The sequence below is a fragment of the Rhagoletis zephyria genome, unplaced genomic scaffold, assembly GCF_001687245.7.
Source record: "Rhagoletis zephyria isolate East Lansing unplaced genomic scaffold, Rhagoletis_zephyria_1.1 Rzeph_scaffold_03042, whole genome shotgun sequence".
Taxonomy (NCBI): Eukaryota; Metazoa; Arthropoda; class Insecta; order Diptera; family Tephritidae; genus Rhagoletis; species Rhagoletis zephyria.
The window spans coordinates 32,222-52,498 of record NW_016160126.1 but is presented as its reverse complement, the minus strand read 5'-3'; the positions used below and the strand labels follow the sequence as shown (position 1 = coordinate 52,498).

General features: G+C 35.4%; 1 protein-coding gene across 1 annotated transcript in view; it reads left to right on the top strand.

Moving 5' to 3' along the window:
* The window catches only part of Nlg4 (Neuroligin 4), a gene marked incomplete at both ends in the record, with an annotated part of 64,107 nt that overhangs the window by 11,615 nt on the left and 32,215 nt on the right, over positions 1-20,277 (top strand). The window contains 3 exons of the mRNA XM_017623105.1: positions 868-1,341; positions 14,557-14,978; positions 18,586-18,704. Of these exons, the coding sequence (XP_017478594.1) occupies positions 868-1,341; positions 14,557-14,978; positions 18,586-18,704 (1,015 nt within the window). The remainder of the gene's footprint in view (positions 1-867; positions 1,342-14,556; positions 14,979-18,585; positions 18,705-20,277) is intronic.

Here is a 20,277-nt window from a genome sequence, read left to right as displayed (position 1 = left end):
TAACGAATTTTTAACAAGATTGCTGCTGAATTTGTCATTACTTATCATTGTGCTTTACAAAAAGGCTAGTTAGTCTGGCTGTTTGACAATTTTCTTTTTTATCTTCACATCAACGTTTCTTTTCGTTTGTATCCTGTGCCACTTTATTCCCTTTATCATTTGACGGTGCGACGAAACATTTTTCTTGTACAATTTTTCACACGCAAGTATATTTCTTTTTAATTTGCCATCTAGCACGCAGCTCTACNCTCCAGCGATAAAATAAGACAGAAAAATTATAAAAGAAGCACCCCCCCCCTTTTCCCCTCTTTTATTATTTATATTTTCTTTTGTAACCAGTGCGCATTGTCACCTTTGATAATAGCAACAGATGCCAGCAGCTTCATTTCTTACCCAATTTCATTCAAACAATTTTGTTATCCTTAAAAGCAAACATTCTATTGCTGCATTAATGGCATTACACGCCACTATATTTGTGTGTGTGTGTGTGGTGTGTGTGTGTGTATGCATTGAAAGAGGCGATAATTTGATGTTTTTTTTCTTCTGCTGACTTTATTACTCAATTTCATTTTCTCGATTTTCATTTTTGTCGTTTTCGTCGTTCGGCCTGGCTATCACTCATTTTTATGTGCCAATCTACAGATACTTACACTAAAGAAACATACACACATATATACACACAAGGCATAGTAAAGTGTCATGAAATGTTAAAGCGGAAATAATACTACGAATACCAGCTTGCTATTTGCGCATTTCATTCCGAAACTCTTACTGCCATTTTACGCATTGCCAAACCATATAACCAAAACACTAAAACATTTCCTTTCTCTCACATTTCATTTCTATCTTCTCACTTTTTCAATTTAGGTTGATGGTGTCGTTATACGACCCGGTCATTCCAATATCGATATCGATGATTTAATGATGCGCAGCGCCAAACGCGCCTCAGCAGATGGCGGTATCAATGCCTTCTTTACCGGTGGCGCTTATGCGGGCAGCGCGGGTGGTGGCGGCGGCGGTGGCAATGGCTTCGGCAGCGCTGGTTCTGCTGGTAGCAATGGCGGTGGTGGTGGGGGCGGCAGCGCTGGTGGATCCTCAGGTGGCGCTTACTATAGCGCGCTGACTGCGAACTATCCGAGCATGAGCAGCGGCGCCAACCTCGGCTTGGGCGGCAATGGCGCTCACTACGATGTGCTATTCGGCGTGGTGACCGGCGAGTCGATTTGGCGTTTCAGCGCACATGATATACAGAATGGCTTCGAGGGCGAGCGGCGCGATAAGATTATTCGTACCTATGTCCGGAATGCCTACAATTATCATCTCAATGAGATTTTCTATACGGTGAGTAAATATGCAATCAAGAAATGAGCATTGAAAGTATATTGTTTGATGGGGCCAATAAATTGCTGAAAATTCGATACAGAAGGTGAATGGGTTTGGATATGAAGTAGATATGAATCATTGCATTTATTTATAGTAGACACTTTTCAAGCCTAATGAATGTTCATTCCTTTGGGTCACGAAATAGTCAGTAATGGAGCTCAGATAAGAATTATTTGTGTAGAGGCACATCATTTTGATTAGAAGTTGAAAGAGATATACATCTGCTATAATAAGCTTACCCAGTTGCTAGTTAGGAAAGCAATTTTATGATGAACATTTTAATTGATTTTTACACATTTTAAACACTCGTGAAAAAAGTTTAATTTTCAATCTACGTTCCTATATAGTCCGATCAGCGACAGGATCGATGAAAACGCAACGGCACCATCCGCGCCAAAGATTTTTAAATTATGGTCGCCAATCGTCTGTAAAGTTTCTTTAATTTCTCAAATTTATAATATCATGAAATTTTATTTACTTTTTAAATTACCAAAAAATTTTACCCAGCGGTGGAATTTTAACAGTCGCCACGCCAAGTTTCTAAATGAAAAGCAGAGGTGCGGCTGCAGTTCTGATTTTTTTTTAAAAATGTAGTCAATTTTTGAATAGCGACACTTTTTTTTAATTTAAGAAAAATATGTATGAGCAGATTTTGACAAAAAAAAAAATAATAACAAAAATGTATATCCAGTTTTAAAATGCCAAAAAAATGTTTGTGCACATTTCGATTTACGAAGGATTTGATATGCAGTTTTTAACCTACAACAACTATAAATTTGTACCCAGTTTTAAATAACGTAAATAATTTTTAAATTACCAAAAGTTTTTGCAACTTTTATACAACACAAAATTCATGTTCACTTTTTGATTACAAAACTAAATTCCGCGTGTGACATCACTAAAACCTTGATACAATAAAAATCTAGGTCCAGCTTTTAGATCATCAAAAATGTATACATATCCAATTTTAAGTTACCAAAAATGTATGAAAATCTTTAATTTAATCAAAAATAGATTCCCAGTTTTACATAAATTACTCAAAATTATAGACCTGGCCATTGTTACTTTTTGTACTTAAAAACTTATGTAACAAAAATGGATATCCAGTTTTTAATTTCGAACATTTGAAAAAAAAAAACTTTCCGACAGCCCTTACATCGGGTATCTTGAATCGATAGGCCTTCCATGCTCGATGCTTTAATACATTTTGTAAATAATGGCGAGAGTTGTAAGGCGTGTTTTTTTATTTAACTCTAGTTCTTCTCTAGTAGCCTTCTCGTATGCCTTCGAAAAATTTACTTAAAGTAACCTCAAAATCAGAATATGTCTAAGGCGACTTCTGTAGAAATACATTATATGAACATTGCAAAATAGCTGAAGTACTTCTTTAAACGATCACTTTTGGATGATCTGCGCAGCTTAAGCAAGATGGCATAATAAATTTGCACGGCCACCGAAATATTGAAGATTTAAGAGAAATTTTCAAGGCAATACAGTAGGATGTTAAGAGCCCCAAGCGGAAGGGTCGATGGCAAATTATATAATACATTGTATACATTCCCAGCGGATGTGTTCGTCAACCGAAAAAAAAAAAACCAATTGATACCCAGATGCTATGATGCGCTTAAAGAGGTTAGGCGCTTCGGGGAAATGAACAATAAATGGCAATGCGTCTACTTCCGTGGATTTATACATACACACACAAACATACACACAACAATGCATACAAAAATACACAAATAAATACATATTTATATGAATGTACTCCACAAACACTGCTGAATGTTGAAGTATTGATTTCCGCTAAAATTAGTGGCGTTGTCAATACTTTATATTTACGAGTGCTTATACTAGAACCAAAAATGGAGTGAGAAAGAAAAAACCACTAAACCCCCACAACAGACTACTAAAGAAATTTTCACTTTAACCAGAAATTTTTAATGGAAAACGCAGCCAGAACTTAACCGCAGCGTTAATGCTCCTTAACAATGTTCAGCCAATAGTTATTTGTTGTTGTTTTTGTTGTCATCCTGGTGGGTGGCATAGTCGAAGTGAGCAATCAACCAAGCAACTGAAGGTTCATTGAAGACGAAATGCTTGAATGGAGCACATTTTGCTAAATTAGCATGTCATACGCCTGGGAGACTACGCCATCAAATTAGCCTAAGCTCAGCGTGGCTGATACCAGTGTCTGAATTTGAGTAATTGTTGCAAGCGAGTGACAACCACATCAGCAACCGAAGCGAAAATCATTGAAGTGAGCTGAACTGTGTGTCAAGGGGGGTGGGATCAATTTAGACATTCGTTGAAGTTCAATGCAAAGGGCCACTTGAACAGGTGAACGGCAGATGGAAGGAGGGCGGCTGCGAAGGGGAGAGATGCGGCCAACAAGAAGAGAGAAAATTATTTTAAAGAAAGCTAGTAAAAGCGTTAGCAGCTAAATGGAAAATATAACAATAAGNGATGAAAAATGGAATGGTGAGGAACGGCACGCGCTAAAATGCCTTTGGTAATTCAGCTGATTGTCAGAGTTAGTGGCAGAAAATTAAAAGCAAGGAGGCTACTACTATTCCGAATCGAAGAAGTAAAAACTGTTCTGTTAGAGAAAAATTCAAGCATTTGCTTTGTTGGCATTTAAATAATTACAGATGCTTTAACAAGAAATCAAAACTAAGTAAGACCGAAAAATTGCGTCTGTAGACAAACCGGTTTGTCTTTAAGTCAAATTTTACAGAGTATGACGGAAATTCGCAAATCACTTCATTTAAATCTTTATAAGGGTGTGTGTAGTTTCCCCTAGTTTTGAGCTCATGCCACGCGCTGTGATTTCAACAATGCTGCTGTTGCAAAAAACGTTTGCCATTGTGTCTTTGTACTGCAAATATATAATTAGAAAACACTTACTTACACATGTATGTATGCACGCTTCTTCAAAGCAAACAATTAATTATCTCTACGTATGCGCGCTTCCCTTATTCTGTCTATTCTTTATTCTTCAATTTCACCTTTTAACTCTCGGAGCATTTACTATTCAACCCCCTCTAATTACTCCTACCCCTCTTGAAAGCACTAAATTAATTTACCTAAAAAATTCTGGGAAGTTACAATTCCAATAAAACTTAAATTTCACTTAAAAGCCAACCTTTTTTGATGCTCCGTTTTGCGTAGCAGTAGCAGCTGCTCGGTTTTTATGAAAATTTCGCTCATTCGAAGTAAATTTGGTAATCATTGTTAAAATTTAACCCCTGCCCATCCAGAGGGCCAACGTACCAACGCACCTAGCCATGCGGAGTCTTAATGAAAATTTAATGACGCCACGTGTCGCTCAGTTAAGGTCCCCAAACGGCCTGGCGCAAATTCTTTTAATCTAAGTAGCTTTGCCGCGAACAAATTCAATTTTTCTTGTACTAGAGTGGCCTTTTTCGAGGCAGAGATAAGGTCACGGGGCACAGAAGAATTTCTGAAATTTAGCATTGGTAATTTTAGTTAGTCGCATATTAAATATTACAGCAAATGGGAAGCTTGAGTCCTTCAGGTATAATTTGCATTAAATACTCGAAAAAAAACGAGAAAAAAATGATAGGAAATTACAAATTTTAGGTTTGAAAAAACCAGTTTGCCTAAACACTTTTAGAAAATTATGTTTGCAGGTGATGTCCGAGCATATGTATGTATATGTAAATACATATGTATGTATGCATGTATGTATATGTAAATTTAAACTAAGTTAAAACAAGTAAAGAAGTATAAGTTCGGGCGAATCATTGAATGATGCACTTTTTTCTGAAATTTCCCAACCCAAAATTTCACTCTGGATCTGAGATAGTGAGTCAAGTTAAAGAAATGTTTCATGTTATCGATATTTATTGAATTATCATTATTTTTAGACTTAACGAAATTTATCGAGTTATCGTAATGCATCCAGTTCTTTCAACTTACAGAGTTATCGATAATTATTGATCTAATGAAATTAGTCGATTTATCGAAACGAAGTTTATGGAATTTTCAAAACATATCGACTTATCGAAACTTCTAGGTTATATAAGTTTATCGAGTTATTACTGCTTATCAAATTTTATTGTGTTAACAAAGTGTAACGATTTATCGAAATTTGTCGATAGCTTTCGAAAAATATGAAGCTGTCAAAATTAAACATTTATAAAGGTATTCAAGGCTTATCGAGTTATCGATTTATATCGCGATATATACACTTTTGATTTATAGAAATTTATCGAGCCCCCCAACTTCACATTCATTGAAATTAGTCGCGTTACCGAATTTCGTTGAGTTATCGGATTTTAGTGTTTTTTAAATTCATCGAATTATCGATATGTATCAAATCATTGCAATTTGTCGATAAACTAAAATGTATCGGGTCAATTCCAAATGCTGCCGAAGTCCTCAAAAGACTTTCAAAGATATTAAAAATTGTAGTCACGGCTTAGTTCCAAAGCAGAAGATTTTCCGGTAAGTTACTTTGTACCTTATAAACTTAGCTACGTTGTAAGTTAGAAAACCTCTCCGTGGCTCTTAAAAACTAGAAAAACGGTCGAATTTCGACAGTAACTGGCACTGCTAGTACGTTTTAAATATTCTGCGGCAAACAGTACTTTTTTAGATTTATGTCATTTAAGAAGCTGTCTCTATAGAATATGTATGTACATACAATATTATTGCTATGTGCTTATATGTAAATACTTTGATTGAATACTGGAGGTAAAGCAGCCGGGAATTGCTTTACTTGCATTGCGTTCTTACTCACTACCTACATATTAAAATAAATTAAATGCCAAAGCATAAAACGCAAGTAAACACGTCTGACACTTAATCCAAGAGGTTGTCATTCGTAAGAAATATATGATTTGTAACAAATTTGTAAGGTTATAAAAAAAAAAAAAAAAAACAATTTTAACTTCTGCAAGCTCTTTGGACATTTTACATTCCTTTCGTAGTAAAAAGTGTTTATGCACACATAATATGTGTAACTATATATATATGTATTACGTATCATCTCGAATCGCATTGAGTTCAAATTTTATGTCCGAATTTTATGCGAAACATCTAAACGATAGAAAAAGTACTACAGAACCTCCAAAGACATTTCAAGAAATGAAAAAAGGTGATCATAAAAACCATTTGGTACAATTCAGAAGCGAGAAAATCAGGATAACAAATGTCATGTAGAACCTAACTGCTAACCCTTCAGTGTTGCTTTCGGCTACTTTGACTATTCACCCGATTGCGCAAGGGTTAATTTTATGCGCTCGTAAAGCATACAAACGGAAATAGTTGCAAGGATAAAAGTCATCAAACAAATATGTAGATAGTTAGAGCCTTAAAAAGTTAGTCAGTTGCTTACTAAGTAAAAACGGGCATAATACATAATACGTGTGCATATACATACATACAAACTCACACGTTAAAAAAAAAAATTGTCTGAGCTTTGAGTACAAAATTTCATCATAAATTTTCATATCAATTTTCTGGGAAAACAGTGTTGCGCTACTTCAAGTGCCTTCACTTGCAAACTAGCTTATGAATTTCCGGGTTTCTTTCGGAAGTCCTTCACAGTTATCCGACGCTATGAATTTATTTTGGTCACATCTTTCAGTACAACGCTTTCTTATTCACTTAAGGCTGGTTTCTACTATGGCATATTTTGACAACAAATTTTGTCAACGTATTTTGACACTACTTTGTCTCCATTTTCCATATCTGTACCGATGATATTATTGGCAAAAAACGTAGAGATAACCGATTTAGCGGCACACGTACACGACTGAAGACCTATTTTGATCTAAATAAATCGATACCCCGTTTTTAGTTCCATTTGATAATGCGTCTTGACTCATTTGACGCAAATGCCATTGAATTATATTGACATACCAGCCGTTAGGCGCCAATTGTTGTTCGGTTTTGGAAAAGCACGCAAGGGGTGATATCTATATCTTCAAGTTAAGGCCCTTCAAGCCAATTTCATCAGTCAATGTACGTAAATATATTATTTAACCTGAGGCACTTCAGAAGGTCCGAAAGCTTCGAAGAATGCTGAAAGGTCTACAAAAAATCCCAAAAAATCCAGGAGCGTCGCCGAGAAGATCAAAGAGTTTCAGAACAACTCCGTAATAACATCCCGAAAAAATACCGATAAACACCAATCGTTCCTTAGTATACTTAGGACGCTGTTATGCGGACGATGTTATGATCTCTGGTCACCAAATAATGGTGCTTCCTCTAGCGGGTTTTTATAAAAATCTAGATTTTTCCACTCGAAAATAGTTGGCAGCACTGCTGGTCATGTAGTTCAGTTCTCTCTCTCTCTCAAATGTTTCATTGTGCAGTGAAAGCAACAACAATTGGTGACCAGAGATCATATGATCGTCTGCGTAACAGTGCCCTTACTAATAGAGTGATCATTTCATGTGTCACTGTATGTATGTAAATGTATTGTTGAATCTGAAACATCACATGAAAATTTCAAAGGTCGCAAGATGTTCAAAAAAAAATACAGCAAATAAACGCTTCCCGAAAAGCCCTTACAGAACCAAAAGAAAGACCGAGGAGCACCGAAAAAACTCAATAAAAACATCCCGAAGAAATGAAATTTAAGTCTTTTGGTGGAAATAACTATGCCTCTGGATTACTTTCAAAGATTAAACCAATAGAGGTTTTAAACATTCAAATTCTGTTAGCAATTCTTTCCATTATCGGTAACGTTCAAAAATGTTTTGTTGGCTGGGTAATTAAGTCGATTGAAGTTTTCGAATTTTTTGCGATTTGGTAAAGACGATGGCTTCTTATTGTCTTCATATCTATATTTGTACATTAGACCGTACCACAAAAAAATATTCGCCGTACGCCTCTGAGTCTAAGCTATTTTTACAAGGCAATTTCGAATAACCAATTTTTTTCGCGAATATAGAGTTGCCCTTTTGCATTTTTCGCCCCATCTTCGGCATTAAGTATATAATGTACGATAGATTAATCGTTCTTGTCTCGATGAGACACTGTTTTATGTACAAAGGTTCATTGACCTCAAGTACCACGTTCTAGGACTTACCCCTGATAGATCTCAGTTCATACCATCCTAATGTTAGTAAATTAAAGCTCGCCAAAAATTAGTAAGTTTTGGCTAAGGCGCCCCAAGTTTCGAAATTGCTTTACAAAAATATTTTAGACTCAAGAGTTTACGGCGAACTTTGTTGTTGGTTCTATACATATCCACATATGCATAGATATGCGAGGCAACGAAAAATTTTTCTAGTTGTATTCAAAATCAAGCGCACGTCAAGTACTAATTTGGTGTATTGTGTTTTTTTTTTTTTAAATATTTAGAATGCAATTCACCAATTCGCTGCGCAATCCATTATCTTTATGCCGCCGATGTGGTTATGTTTACATATATAAAACACAGCTATTCGAGCTAATAAAGGATTTATGGAAAGCGCCATTCATTTTTGGGATAAATGGTTACGGCTACCATTTACCTATCCCCTAGCAAATGAGCATGAATAAATTTCAACACACAGAAGTACCTGCACACGTCTGTTCATCCGAGCATTATCGCACACATTTGCTGCTGATCATCAGGGAACATTTTCGCCCAATGTTAACCATCAAATGCCATCCAAATGAACACGGTGTCAATTTTAGCAGCGCTCACCAAAAAAACAAAAAAAAAAAAACATGCGCTGGAGTAGGCTAATATTATGTTCAGCGAAATTTTGAATTTCACGCGTAAATACTTTTTATTTGTTGCTTGTTGATTTCACAATTTAATGGTCAGATATGTCGCAAACGGATGCCGGGCTGGCACCGGGCAGCGAACGGCTCAGCGCACTCCTCTCAGCGCATTGACGCTGCTGTGCATTTAGCTCGTGTTGAATTTTTGATAAACTGCTAATTTGCTGAATTTTCATGGCACATTGTTTGCTTGTTTGGTTTTTGCTTCCTGCCGGCAGCATTGACTGATTACACAAACATTTTAATGGGTCACCCACCACCGCCCATTTTTCGTACACAATGTTGTGACAATGTTCGCATATTTTGTTGTTTATTCATCATCCTTTTTTTGGTTTTTGCGATGAACACTGTACCCTTAGCGTATTTGGAGCGTGAAACGTTTGACAGGTGGTGGCCATGGATAATGGTAGGTGGCATAAATTAATTGTTGGTTGGCTGGTTCAACGCGGTTTCGCTAACTGGTTAAGCGGGGATGTGGCGCCTCATCCACATTAGTGTGTTGGCTTGGTTGGCATTATAACGCAAAAACACACTCGAATGAATGATGGACACAAATATTGCAAGTTGTTATTATTGTGTTGGTTTGTTGTAGTACAACAGCTGTATCAGGTTTTAATGAAAAATGTGTACAAACTATGTGATTAATAGCAGCGTTGATTGAAAGCGATTGGCAGTTTGAAGGAAGATAAACAAAGAAAAAGTGAGCGTGGAATGCGAAAAGTTCCACTGATAAATTGTTGTGAAATTTTCTACGCAATTTTGTTTATTACGGAAGACTTTTGAATATATTTCAGCTCAGTATTTCTTAATCAAATTTATTAACAGAAATATTGATAAAATTTAAATATAAACAAGTATTAATGAATTATTCACAAATTATTTATGCCAATGATATCTTAGTAAAATGCTTATTTAGCTGGTAGAAGCTGATTTACAATATTATTGCGCGTTACTCTCGAAGCCTGTTCTCTCCTAGGATAGGGCATTATTGGTTTGAGGTGCTATTATGCAAAACGGCATCATTCATTAAATATCTCAAAACTAGTGTTGTCTGAACGGGTAAGACATGGCATGACATCCTCTTCTCATAAAAAATGGAAATTGTCACAATTTGTTAGTACGCACATTAGGGCAGGTCATTTTTTCACCATACGCGTATACACCCCGCAACAAAAGATAGCACATCAACATTTTTTTACCAGTTTTGACTACTTTTCTTTTGCCTTTTTTAAGGTTTTTATATAAAAGTATAGCTCTTTATCTAACAAATACTATATATGTATATACATCTAAATTTTAGACTTTGTAAAAAAATTATAAAAATTTCACAAACTTTTTATCCCAACTCCAAGCATTTTAATTTTAATTTCTAGAATAATTTTTGGTATGCAGTTTTATATCTTTTTATTCTAGTATAATAAAGTGAAGGTTTAAAGTTGCTAAAATTTCGCGTTGATTTATGATAATTTTTTGCTGGCGGTGTTACGCACTCTTTTCCATATAAAGAACTACTTTGTATGGAAGCATTTGCCAACTTTCAATTTTCTACTGTAACCAGTTTGACGCAAGCAAGCAAGCAAGGTCTCAAATGTCTTAACTGCTTATCCGCCTGAAGTAGAGGGACCACTCCAAGGACCTTTTACTCAATGTCTGGTTAACACTAATCTTCGGTTAAACATCGTTATTGACGTACCGACTCCCTGTTATATGCATGGAGTCGTTGACGACGATAACGATGTTTAACCAGAGATTAGTGTTAATCAAACATTGAGTAAAAGGTCCTTAGAGTGACATTCTACTACAATTTTCGCATAATTATATCACCCCTAGATTTCTACAACTACGCTCTAATTAGACCACTATGGCAATTATAAAAGGTAACAAAAGATTATCGTAAGCGCCATTTTGACGATTTTGTGTTATAGATGTAGTTACATCAGTTTTTGGATACCTCCATACTAAAATAATCGGAGTTCAAATGGCGTTATGCATTTTCGATATCGTCAATTTAGTACAAATTTTTATCACATTTTGTTATTCGTCGAACAAAGTTGCTGCCATATTGTTGACAAATGTCCTTCATAAACTCAAAAACAGTTATATTTAAGAATTCCGAAAACCGATTACATTCTCCGAGACCTTGGAAAAAAAACTATAGCCGCGTTTTTGCAAACTTCAATCGCGATCTCCCAAAACCTACCGAAAGTAACATACGAGAATCTTATATCCAGGCTACTTTATGTATTTAACGAAAGATGCAACAAAGTCGGAATATTAAACAGAAAAGCGGAGTTCTTCAAATGCCCCGTATTATATGCATACATATGTAAATATGAATGTGTTTGAAAAACTGTTGTATAGAAATTCTTTAGGAAGGCTTTGCAAAAAATTCAATGCAAATTCCAAATGAAATTATTAGAAATTCCAAAAGCAGAAATATTCTACATACATATGTATACTCGCAAGGTAGCGGTACCCATATCTATGAATATTTCATTATTTAAATAAACATAATCTCGACACATTATTTTACGTGCGTGAAAATAAATTTAAAAAAATTGTTATTTTGTGTGCATAAATGAAGCTAAACAGCAGAATGTGGCATAAAGTGAGTGTAAAACGTCAACGCATGCGCACATCAAAATCATGCATAGTTGTTTCATATTAGTGTCGTAGCTATGTGTGTATATTTGTGCCTGCCATTTGTCGTAAATTTCTTGCGTGAAAGCTATTTATGCTACCATCCATGCGTACGTGCTCATAGTCACTCATCTCACGTAAATATGGCCACAAATATGCGTAAACATAAAAATTAACAATATCGCTCGTTTTATGCAATTTCAGGCAAGGAATAGTCGAAATATTTTATTAACGCACTTAATTGCAATGAAAATGCGTGTGCATGTATGTATGTACATACATGTACATATAAATACGCACAAAAAAGAATATGCAAAATCCAACTGCATACAAAATCTCTGCCTGCTGTGGCATAAATTTAGAAAGTTAGCAGTGTCCTTGCTGTGTTCGGATGTGCAAAGAAATGCAAATGCGCACAGTCCCACGCAGACACACACACACCCACATTCTCTTTAAATCATATGCATATGTGCATACATATGTATGTATGTAAATACAAATACGGACTGTCAGTCAGTTGAGCGCAACACTTAACCCAAATACCATAGTGGCTTTGTGGCAGGTCTTTAGCCAAACTATGGAAGGACACGCACGCGCGTCATACTATTTGCGTCCTCCAAAAATGCATGTGCAAGATATGTATGCGTTCATTTTCATTTATGTAAGTATATAGTATGTACATATGTATGACTCATAAGCACTTGTGTTTACTTCCGTGCGCCTCTTTATTTGCGCATTAATGGGAACGTAAGTTTCTATGGATGTACGGGTATGTGTGTGCGTGTGAGGATGTGCATGCGTGTGCAGGTGGTAAAAGTGCATTTTCCCCTATTCTACAACGAGTATTTATCATCTGTTTAATTCGCAGCTCAACGAAATCTTTTTAAAGTCCTATTTCTATAATAAGCTCCATTTGATCGAACAGAATGTTCAAGGCGACTATTTTTAATTTAATAAAAATAAAAATCAACAATTAAAGAATTCAAACCGTTTTGATATTTTTTCTATCATACGAGGCTTCTCTTGAAGCGTTAGAAGTTGAGATTTTCCTACATTTTATGGTATGCTACAGGTTGATGTCCCTCAAATTGATGGATCTAGAGTTATAAGCCGTCTCTAAAGCTTTTTTCTTAACAAAAGTATCCTCGAAGGTTTCCTCTTCCGAGGAGGTGCTTTCGACCTCCACTAGTCCACTAGTTGTATTATCACAGTTACGTTATCGTATTATCAGCTTTTAGTCAATTTTCCAAAGAGTGTTAAGTCAAATGCTCAATCATGCCTTTTAGGTTTTGGTTTTTGGGTCCACAAAAAATTTAGTCGCTAGGTTGAGGAGGGTTCGGATTTATTTTTTTACTAACTATAATAAAGCTTGTTTTAAAATTTTTTAATTTATGATCTAGTTACCTAAGTTACCGCTTTTATCAGCAAGAACTTTTGTAGATTATTGACTGTTTGAAAGAAATAAATGAAAAAAGGTGTGAGAGTGGGTCACACAGTACCAATAATTCATAGTAGTTCCGCCCGCCCTTTCTCATCCTTTACCGCATGCCACCAAACCAAGACACCATAAATTCTTGCACTTGACAGAGCCGCAACAGGGTGCTCAAGTCGCTAGCTGGCCGTACTTGGGGTAAAGACAAAGAAACATTGCTGGCAATATACAAGGCAATAGGCCGGCCGGTTTTAAATTACACAGCACCAGTGTGGTCGCCGGGTACTAATAGGACGCAGTGGATGAAGTTGCAGACCACGCAAAACACCTCACTACGGACAGCGACTGGATGCCTTCTGATATCGCCAGAACACCACCTGTACGACGAGGCGAAATTGCTCCCGATTAAGTAGCACAGCACAATGCTCTGCAAGCAGTTTCTTGTTGGGAGCCATAGACGTGGTCACCCAAATGGGCAACTGCTTGCAGAAGAGCCCTCGTCCAGGCACGTCAGGAGGCATCTCTACGAACTGACGGACGAAGTCCAGAGGTCCAGAGGTTTGCGGTCAACAATGACTTCTACATATTCTTGTAAAAGGCTTAGGAGTTAGCGGAGTATTTCCTGTCATGAATGGAAACTATTATAGAATCGTATTTCTTCTTCACAAAAAAGACCATATTCTATTGATTTATTTACCATGGACCCATAATTCTTCTTCTGTTGTGATTTTTTTTAAATGTTACTCGGGTATAACCCTAATCGATAGTTAACAACTACAACGAGGCTTATGATACTTTATCAGAATGAGCGGTTAATCTAGGCGCCCTTCCTATCATCTTTACTAACATCTTGCTGATCACAAGCACTCATATCAACGGGAATGGAATACTTCTCATATGAAAATAGTTAAAAGTATGCATTTTTAGATTAGTTAGATTTTGAAACTGAATGCATACTATGTCGTTAATTGCCCTAGGTTACCTATTACCTCGAACGATATCGATAATAAAATAAATAACTATAATTTGAAAGATGTCACTCTAATATTTGAAATCATATCGATGGAAACCAAGGTAGTACGCCTGCTGGTCTGAAGCAAATATCGAGATTGATATAGAATCCTAAGCTGTAAAGCCTCACTTTGAAGCTTATAGGGGAAAAGAACCTTGAACTACCGATTTGAGAAATAAAAGACTTACTGCAGCAAGAATTATCCAAATCTCTATTGAGTCCCAAATTTTTTACTCACCTACATACAATAACAAACTGCACTAATTGCAACAACATATTTATGTATGTACTTGTATAAATCACAGCCCACTTCATTTCCCATCTTTTTATTTACTTCCCTCCACAGATTGTCAACGAGTACACCGACTGGGATCGCACTTCGCAACATCCGATCAATACACGTGACACTGCCGTCGCAGCACTATCGGACGCCCAATTCGTGGCGCCAATTATACGCACTGGCGATCAGTTGGCAGCCAATTCACCGCCACCCATATCGACTAGCAGTGGCGCGGGTGGTGGCACAGCCTCGGCCTCGACTGCGTCAGGTGCGCAATCGGGTCGCTGCTATTTCTATGTCTTCGACTATCAGACCAAAGATGGCGATTATCCACAGCGTATGGGCACAGTGCATGGCGAGGATTTGCCCTACATATTCGGTGCGCCCTTGGTAGATGGTTTCAGTCATTTTCCACAGAACTACACAAAATCGGAAATTGCACTCTCCGAAGCGGTGATCATATTTTGGACGAATTTTGCAAGAACGGGGTAAGTGGTTGCCATGTGGTGGGCAAGTAAAGCGGTTTTTATTAAATATTTAGTTTTTAGTTCGCTTGCAATTCTTTTACTTTTTTAAGCGTGGATTTTGTAAAACATTAGTTTTTTGTTGTAAAATGTAAAACATTTCGGCAAACTTTTTTCCGCCAATTAGGCAACATTTGTTTGAACGAACGAAAATAGTAGGAGTTGTATTGTACAATACTATTCACACCCAAGGCACTGCTGCAGTCATGAATTTTATTTGTGCAAAATATGCATATGTATATACATGAATATGTACATGCGCGCACATACATACATATTTACTTACGTACGTGTCAACGTCAGCTTTGCCGATGTTGCTTTTGTTTTAGTCAACTGTAACTTAGTCATTTACGCTTTTAATATTTTTATTCTCATTTTTAGCATTTTTTACTCAATTAACTTTATTGTTGCAAGAGTCTCACGTCATACCACCCAAAAGCAAGTGACATGTAAAATGAAACTCAAAGGCAGCAAGTGAAATGAAAATGAAAGCAAACATGCATAAATACTAGTTTAAAAAATATTTTTTTTTTTATTAATAAATTTACACCATAAGCACAATGTATGCACTTTATTATGTACAAACGCAGCCCGAACAGATACTGCTAAACCCTGCAGGAAATGTGTCCAACTATAAGCTAACTTTAAGTTGATTAGAAGGGAACTGAAAGTTACTTATTTTCTGTATATTTTCTTTGACGCAAGCTAACTATGTTTCTATGGCGATGGCCGCAAAAAGTCTGCATTTGATGTAACTAACTTGTAACTAACTACTTTTGGACATACAGTATGAATAGGAAACAAAATATTTTTTTTTTATTTTTTATTTTGTTATTTTGTTTCCATATTCTGCTGTAGGTGGTCCCAAATTCGAACTCCGTCAGACATAACTTCAAAATAATAATATGACAGGTGTGCAGGATATTTAAATAGAAACGCGTTAGAAATGCCGCAAAAAAGCTAACTACAATTGGGTTATTTTTTATCAATTGATAATTTGTTTCTGCAGGGAAAGCTCAGCAACTCGCGCGGCTAACTTCGACACACACACACACACACGCAGACATACACACACTCACGCATGATTGCATGGAATTGCATGGGATATAGCATTTTACTTTTTTTCTTCTCTTTCTTGCTTTATTCAATTTTTCATTTATATTTTTTTTTTTGCATTTTATGTTTTTGCACGCCATAATCAAGTGGAGAGCAATTTAAAATGAAGTGTTGTTAGTGCATTACGGCTACTAAATTCTCTGCTCTTCAGTACACTCCCATTCGCTCCGTTTCCTGTGCTGTTTCCGCAGTGCCATTCCAACAATCTGTGGCATGTAGAGACTACATACATACATACTACTTACATACACACACACATTGTGCACTTATGCTTATTTTACTAATTTCTGTTTTCATATTCTACTTTATTTTCTTCATGGACTACACAGAGAGTATATAGTGATTCAAACAAATGACCACGCTTTGATTTTTTTACATATTCCTTTAGTTTCAAGCTAAATTTTTTTGTTTGTTATTTTTCTAAAAAAATATGGTCTAAGATTTAACCAAAACCATATAAATCACANGATGTAACTAACTTGTAACTAACTACTTTTGGACATACAGTATGAATAGGAAACAAAATATTTTTTTTTTATTTTTTATTTTGTTATTTTGTTTCCATATTCTGCTGTAGGTGGTCCCAAATTCGAACTCCGTCAGACATAACTTCAAAATAATAATATGACAGGTGTGCAGGATATTTAAATAGAAACGCGTTAGAAATGCCGCAAAAAAGCTAACTACAATTGGGTTATTTTTTATCAATTGATAATTTGTTTCTGCAGGGAAAGCTCAGCAACTCGCGCGGCTAACTTCGACACACACACACACACACGCAGACATACACACACTCACGCATGATTGCATGGAATTGCATGGGATATAGCATTTTACTTTTTTTCTTCTCTTTCTTGCTTTATTCAATTTTTCATTTATATTTTTTTTTTTGCATTTTATGTTTTTGCACGCCATAATCAAGTGGAGAGCAATTTAAAATGAAGTGTTGTTAGTGCATTACGGCTACTAAATTCTCTGCTCTTCAGTACACTCCCATTCGCTCCGTTTCCTGTGCTGTTTCCGCAGTGCCATTCCAACAATCTGTGGCATGTAGAGACTACATACATACATACTACTTACATACACACACACATTGTGCACTTATGCTTATTTTACTAATTTCTGTTTTCATATTCTACTTTATTTTCTTCATGGACTACACAGAGAGTATATAGTGATTCAAACAAATGACCACGCTTTGATTTTTTTACATATTCCTTTAGTTTCAAGCTAAATTTTTTTGTTTGTTATTTTTCTAAAAAAATATGGTCTAAGATTTAACCAAAACCATATAAATCACATTTTCAAACTATGTACAAAATTTAGGAAAATTCAACGAATTTTCATCAAAATTTCAACTTCCTAATCCCTTTTTAATCTGAATCTTTAGAACATTTTTGGGTATGCAGTTTTAGATACAATACAATTTTAGTCCAATGAAGTGCATGTTTCAACCGGCTAAAAAGCCGCGTTGATTTTTGATTTTTTTTTTTTTTTGAGCTAGCTTTTGCGATTTTTTATTTAACAAGTTCAATTTACAAAAACCGGCCTTGATTTTTTAAGTCATGTTCCTAACAGTTTTCCACATTTCCATTCATAAGAAATTCATGCTTAAGCTTGGCATCCAGCCCTCACGAAAAATCACAAGAAATATTTTAATTATTTCTATAAATTTTTTTGGCGAAATTAATATACGAGCATTTTGATAAAAGAAAATTTCTTTTCCATTCCTTCTGCGTTATTTTGTAGGAGTTTTTCGTTTTTCTTGAGAGGTAGAAACAAGTGGAAAAAAATGCAAAAATCCGTCACCAAAATAAATTCATACTAAAAAGTTGAGTTTTTGATGAAAATTTTTGGAATTTTCCTAAATTTTTTTTTGTATAAAGCTTTGGACGGAATTTTCATAGAAAAACCACCCGAAAAATTAGCCCCAAAAAAATTACGAATATTTAAAAAGAATAACACGTGGTCATTTGTTTAAGTCACTGTATATGTATTTGTACTTATGTACGTATCTACGTAAACTCGGATATTATCTGACGCCATTCTCGGTTTTATAGTTGTCTATGCATTTACATATAGACTGTTGAAGTGGACTGTTAATGTCTGTCACTTTTCACTTCCAAACCATTTTTCTGCTTTTTAGCTGCAAATGTCATTTTACCAGCCTAACTCGTACTTACATCGTACATATGTTTGCTTAAGGACAGGGCAAATAAAAATTACATATGTACATACATAAATATAGCCCAATTGCGCCGTCAAGAGAAAGAACTGAATATGAATCGCAGCAAAACGACTTATGAATTTTGAATTATTTGAATTTTGTATTTTGAAAATTATAAATTGAGAACTATGAGTTCTGCACTATTAATAACGAATTTTTAATTATCAAATATGAATCCTAAACTATGGATTATGATTTATAAATTACGGGTATATTGGTTTCTTTCAGTAATCCCAATGAGCATCATCGACAGGATTCAGTGTTGCCCGCCTCCAAAGAGCGTAATCGCTTTCGCAGCACCACCTGGGAAAACTACGATCCACTGCATCAAAAATACCTCGAAATCGGTAAGTTGTTGAACAACTAAAAAAAAAAATTGGAATACAGTTTTTATTTACAGTGATTAAACAGAAATTTTTAATAGAAATATGAAACTTTTCACTCAATTATTACCTATTAACCTTCACGTGCTCGAGATTGAAATCTTGACAAAACATTTGAATGAATGAGTATGAGAAAAACACGGCTACGTCCATATTTCTTTAAAACACTTTATTAATAAACAGAAAAATTTTGGTGGAAACAACTTTGCTTCATCGAGAAAGATTTACCGCAAGCATAATTGAGGGCAGGTTTTCAACTGAAAATCTTCCATATGATACCACCGCTGATATCAACTTACTTAAAAAAAATTTGACCAGCGTTGCCGTTTGGTATTTGTTTACCAAAATTTGTAATTTTATATATATTTTTTTTTAATGCGGGAACTTGATAATTTACTCTTTGGTCTAGTAACTTTTTTAAATTCAGAGAATTGATAACTTCCATCAAAGTCGATAAGGAATAATCAATCCCCATGATCCCGCTCCCATGACATGGTACTATCTACCCCACAGTTGTGCACCTTAGAAGCATTTCGGATATTCTTGCAACACTTTAAGAACGACGCGGAGTCGACCTTTCCAGTTTTAGCTTATTTAGAAAATTTATAGCCAATTATAGCGTTGAAAGCTTGAAAAGCAATGCTCTACAAATGTAAACTACCGAGCGCATGAAGGTTAATCCTTCTGCAATGATTGGGTTAAAAATACCCAATTTTCATGAAAAAATTCTTTATTTACATAGCTAGGTAATTTTAAATAAGCTGAGGCATTTTCTATTCGTTAAAAGCATAATCCGCTATGGTTTTGCTAAAAATAATAGAGTTTTTTATTTTATTTTGTATTTCTGGGTCATTTTGATCCAATTATTATTTGGTATTTAAGGGCAATTTGGAACCGGTAAACATACAGCACTTGCCGGTAAGGTATCTGCATATGATAAATAAAATATTAACTGAATTCAATTTTTTTTTAATTGTCTAATTTCTATTGTTGGCTCAAAATGACCCAAAACATAATGGAAGGGGTAAATTCCAAACACTGCAGAAGGGTTAAGCTCACTATTTTTAATGTTTATTAGATGCCTAAATTTATATGCCCGACAATGTACCACTGAACGGCAATTTTACTTAAATAATATTAAATAATTACCAACATCATTTCCTTGCCATTGTTAGTAAAATATGTTAGTCATTCAACTTTTAGGGCAAGAAACGCTCACAAGTAGATACACACTTGCATACATATAAGTATATAATAGTGCGCGTGCAATAGCTCCATAAACTACAATACATTTCTTGGGTTGGGAAAGGAAGTGCTAATGCAAATAAAATAGCAGGGAAACTTCCTTTTATGATTTTCTGGGATTTTCTTACCTTTATCGCTGTGTTATACTCTATGTTTGTATGCCTTTTAGCCCGCTATTCATGTATTAAATTAATTTTCAAAATATACTATAATATACACATTTATTCGGAAAGCATAAATGCACAGTCATAAGGGAAACACCAAATGTAACCAATAGTACATATGTACATTA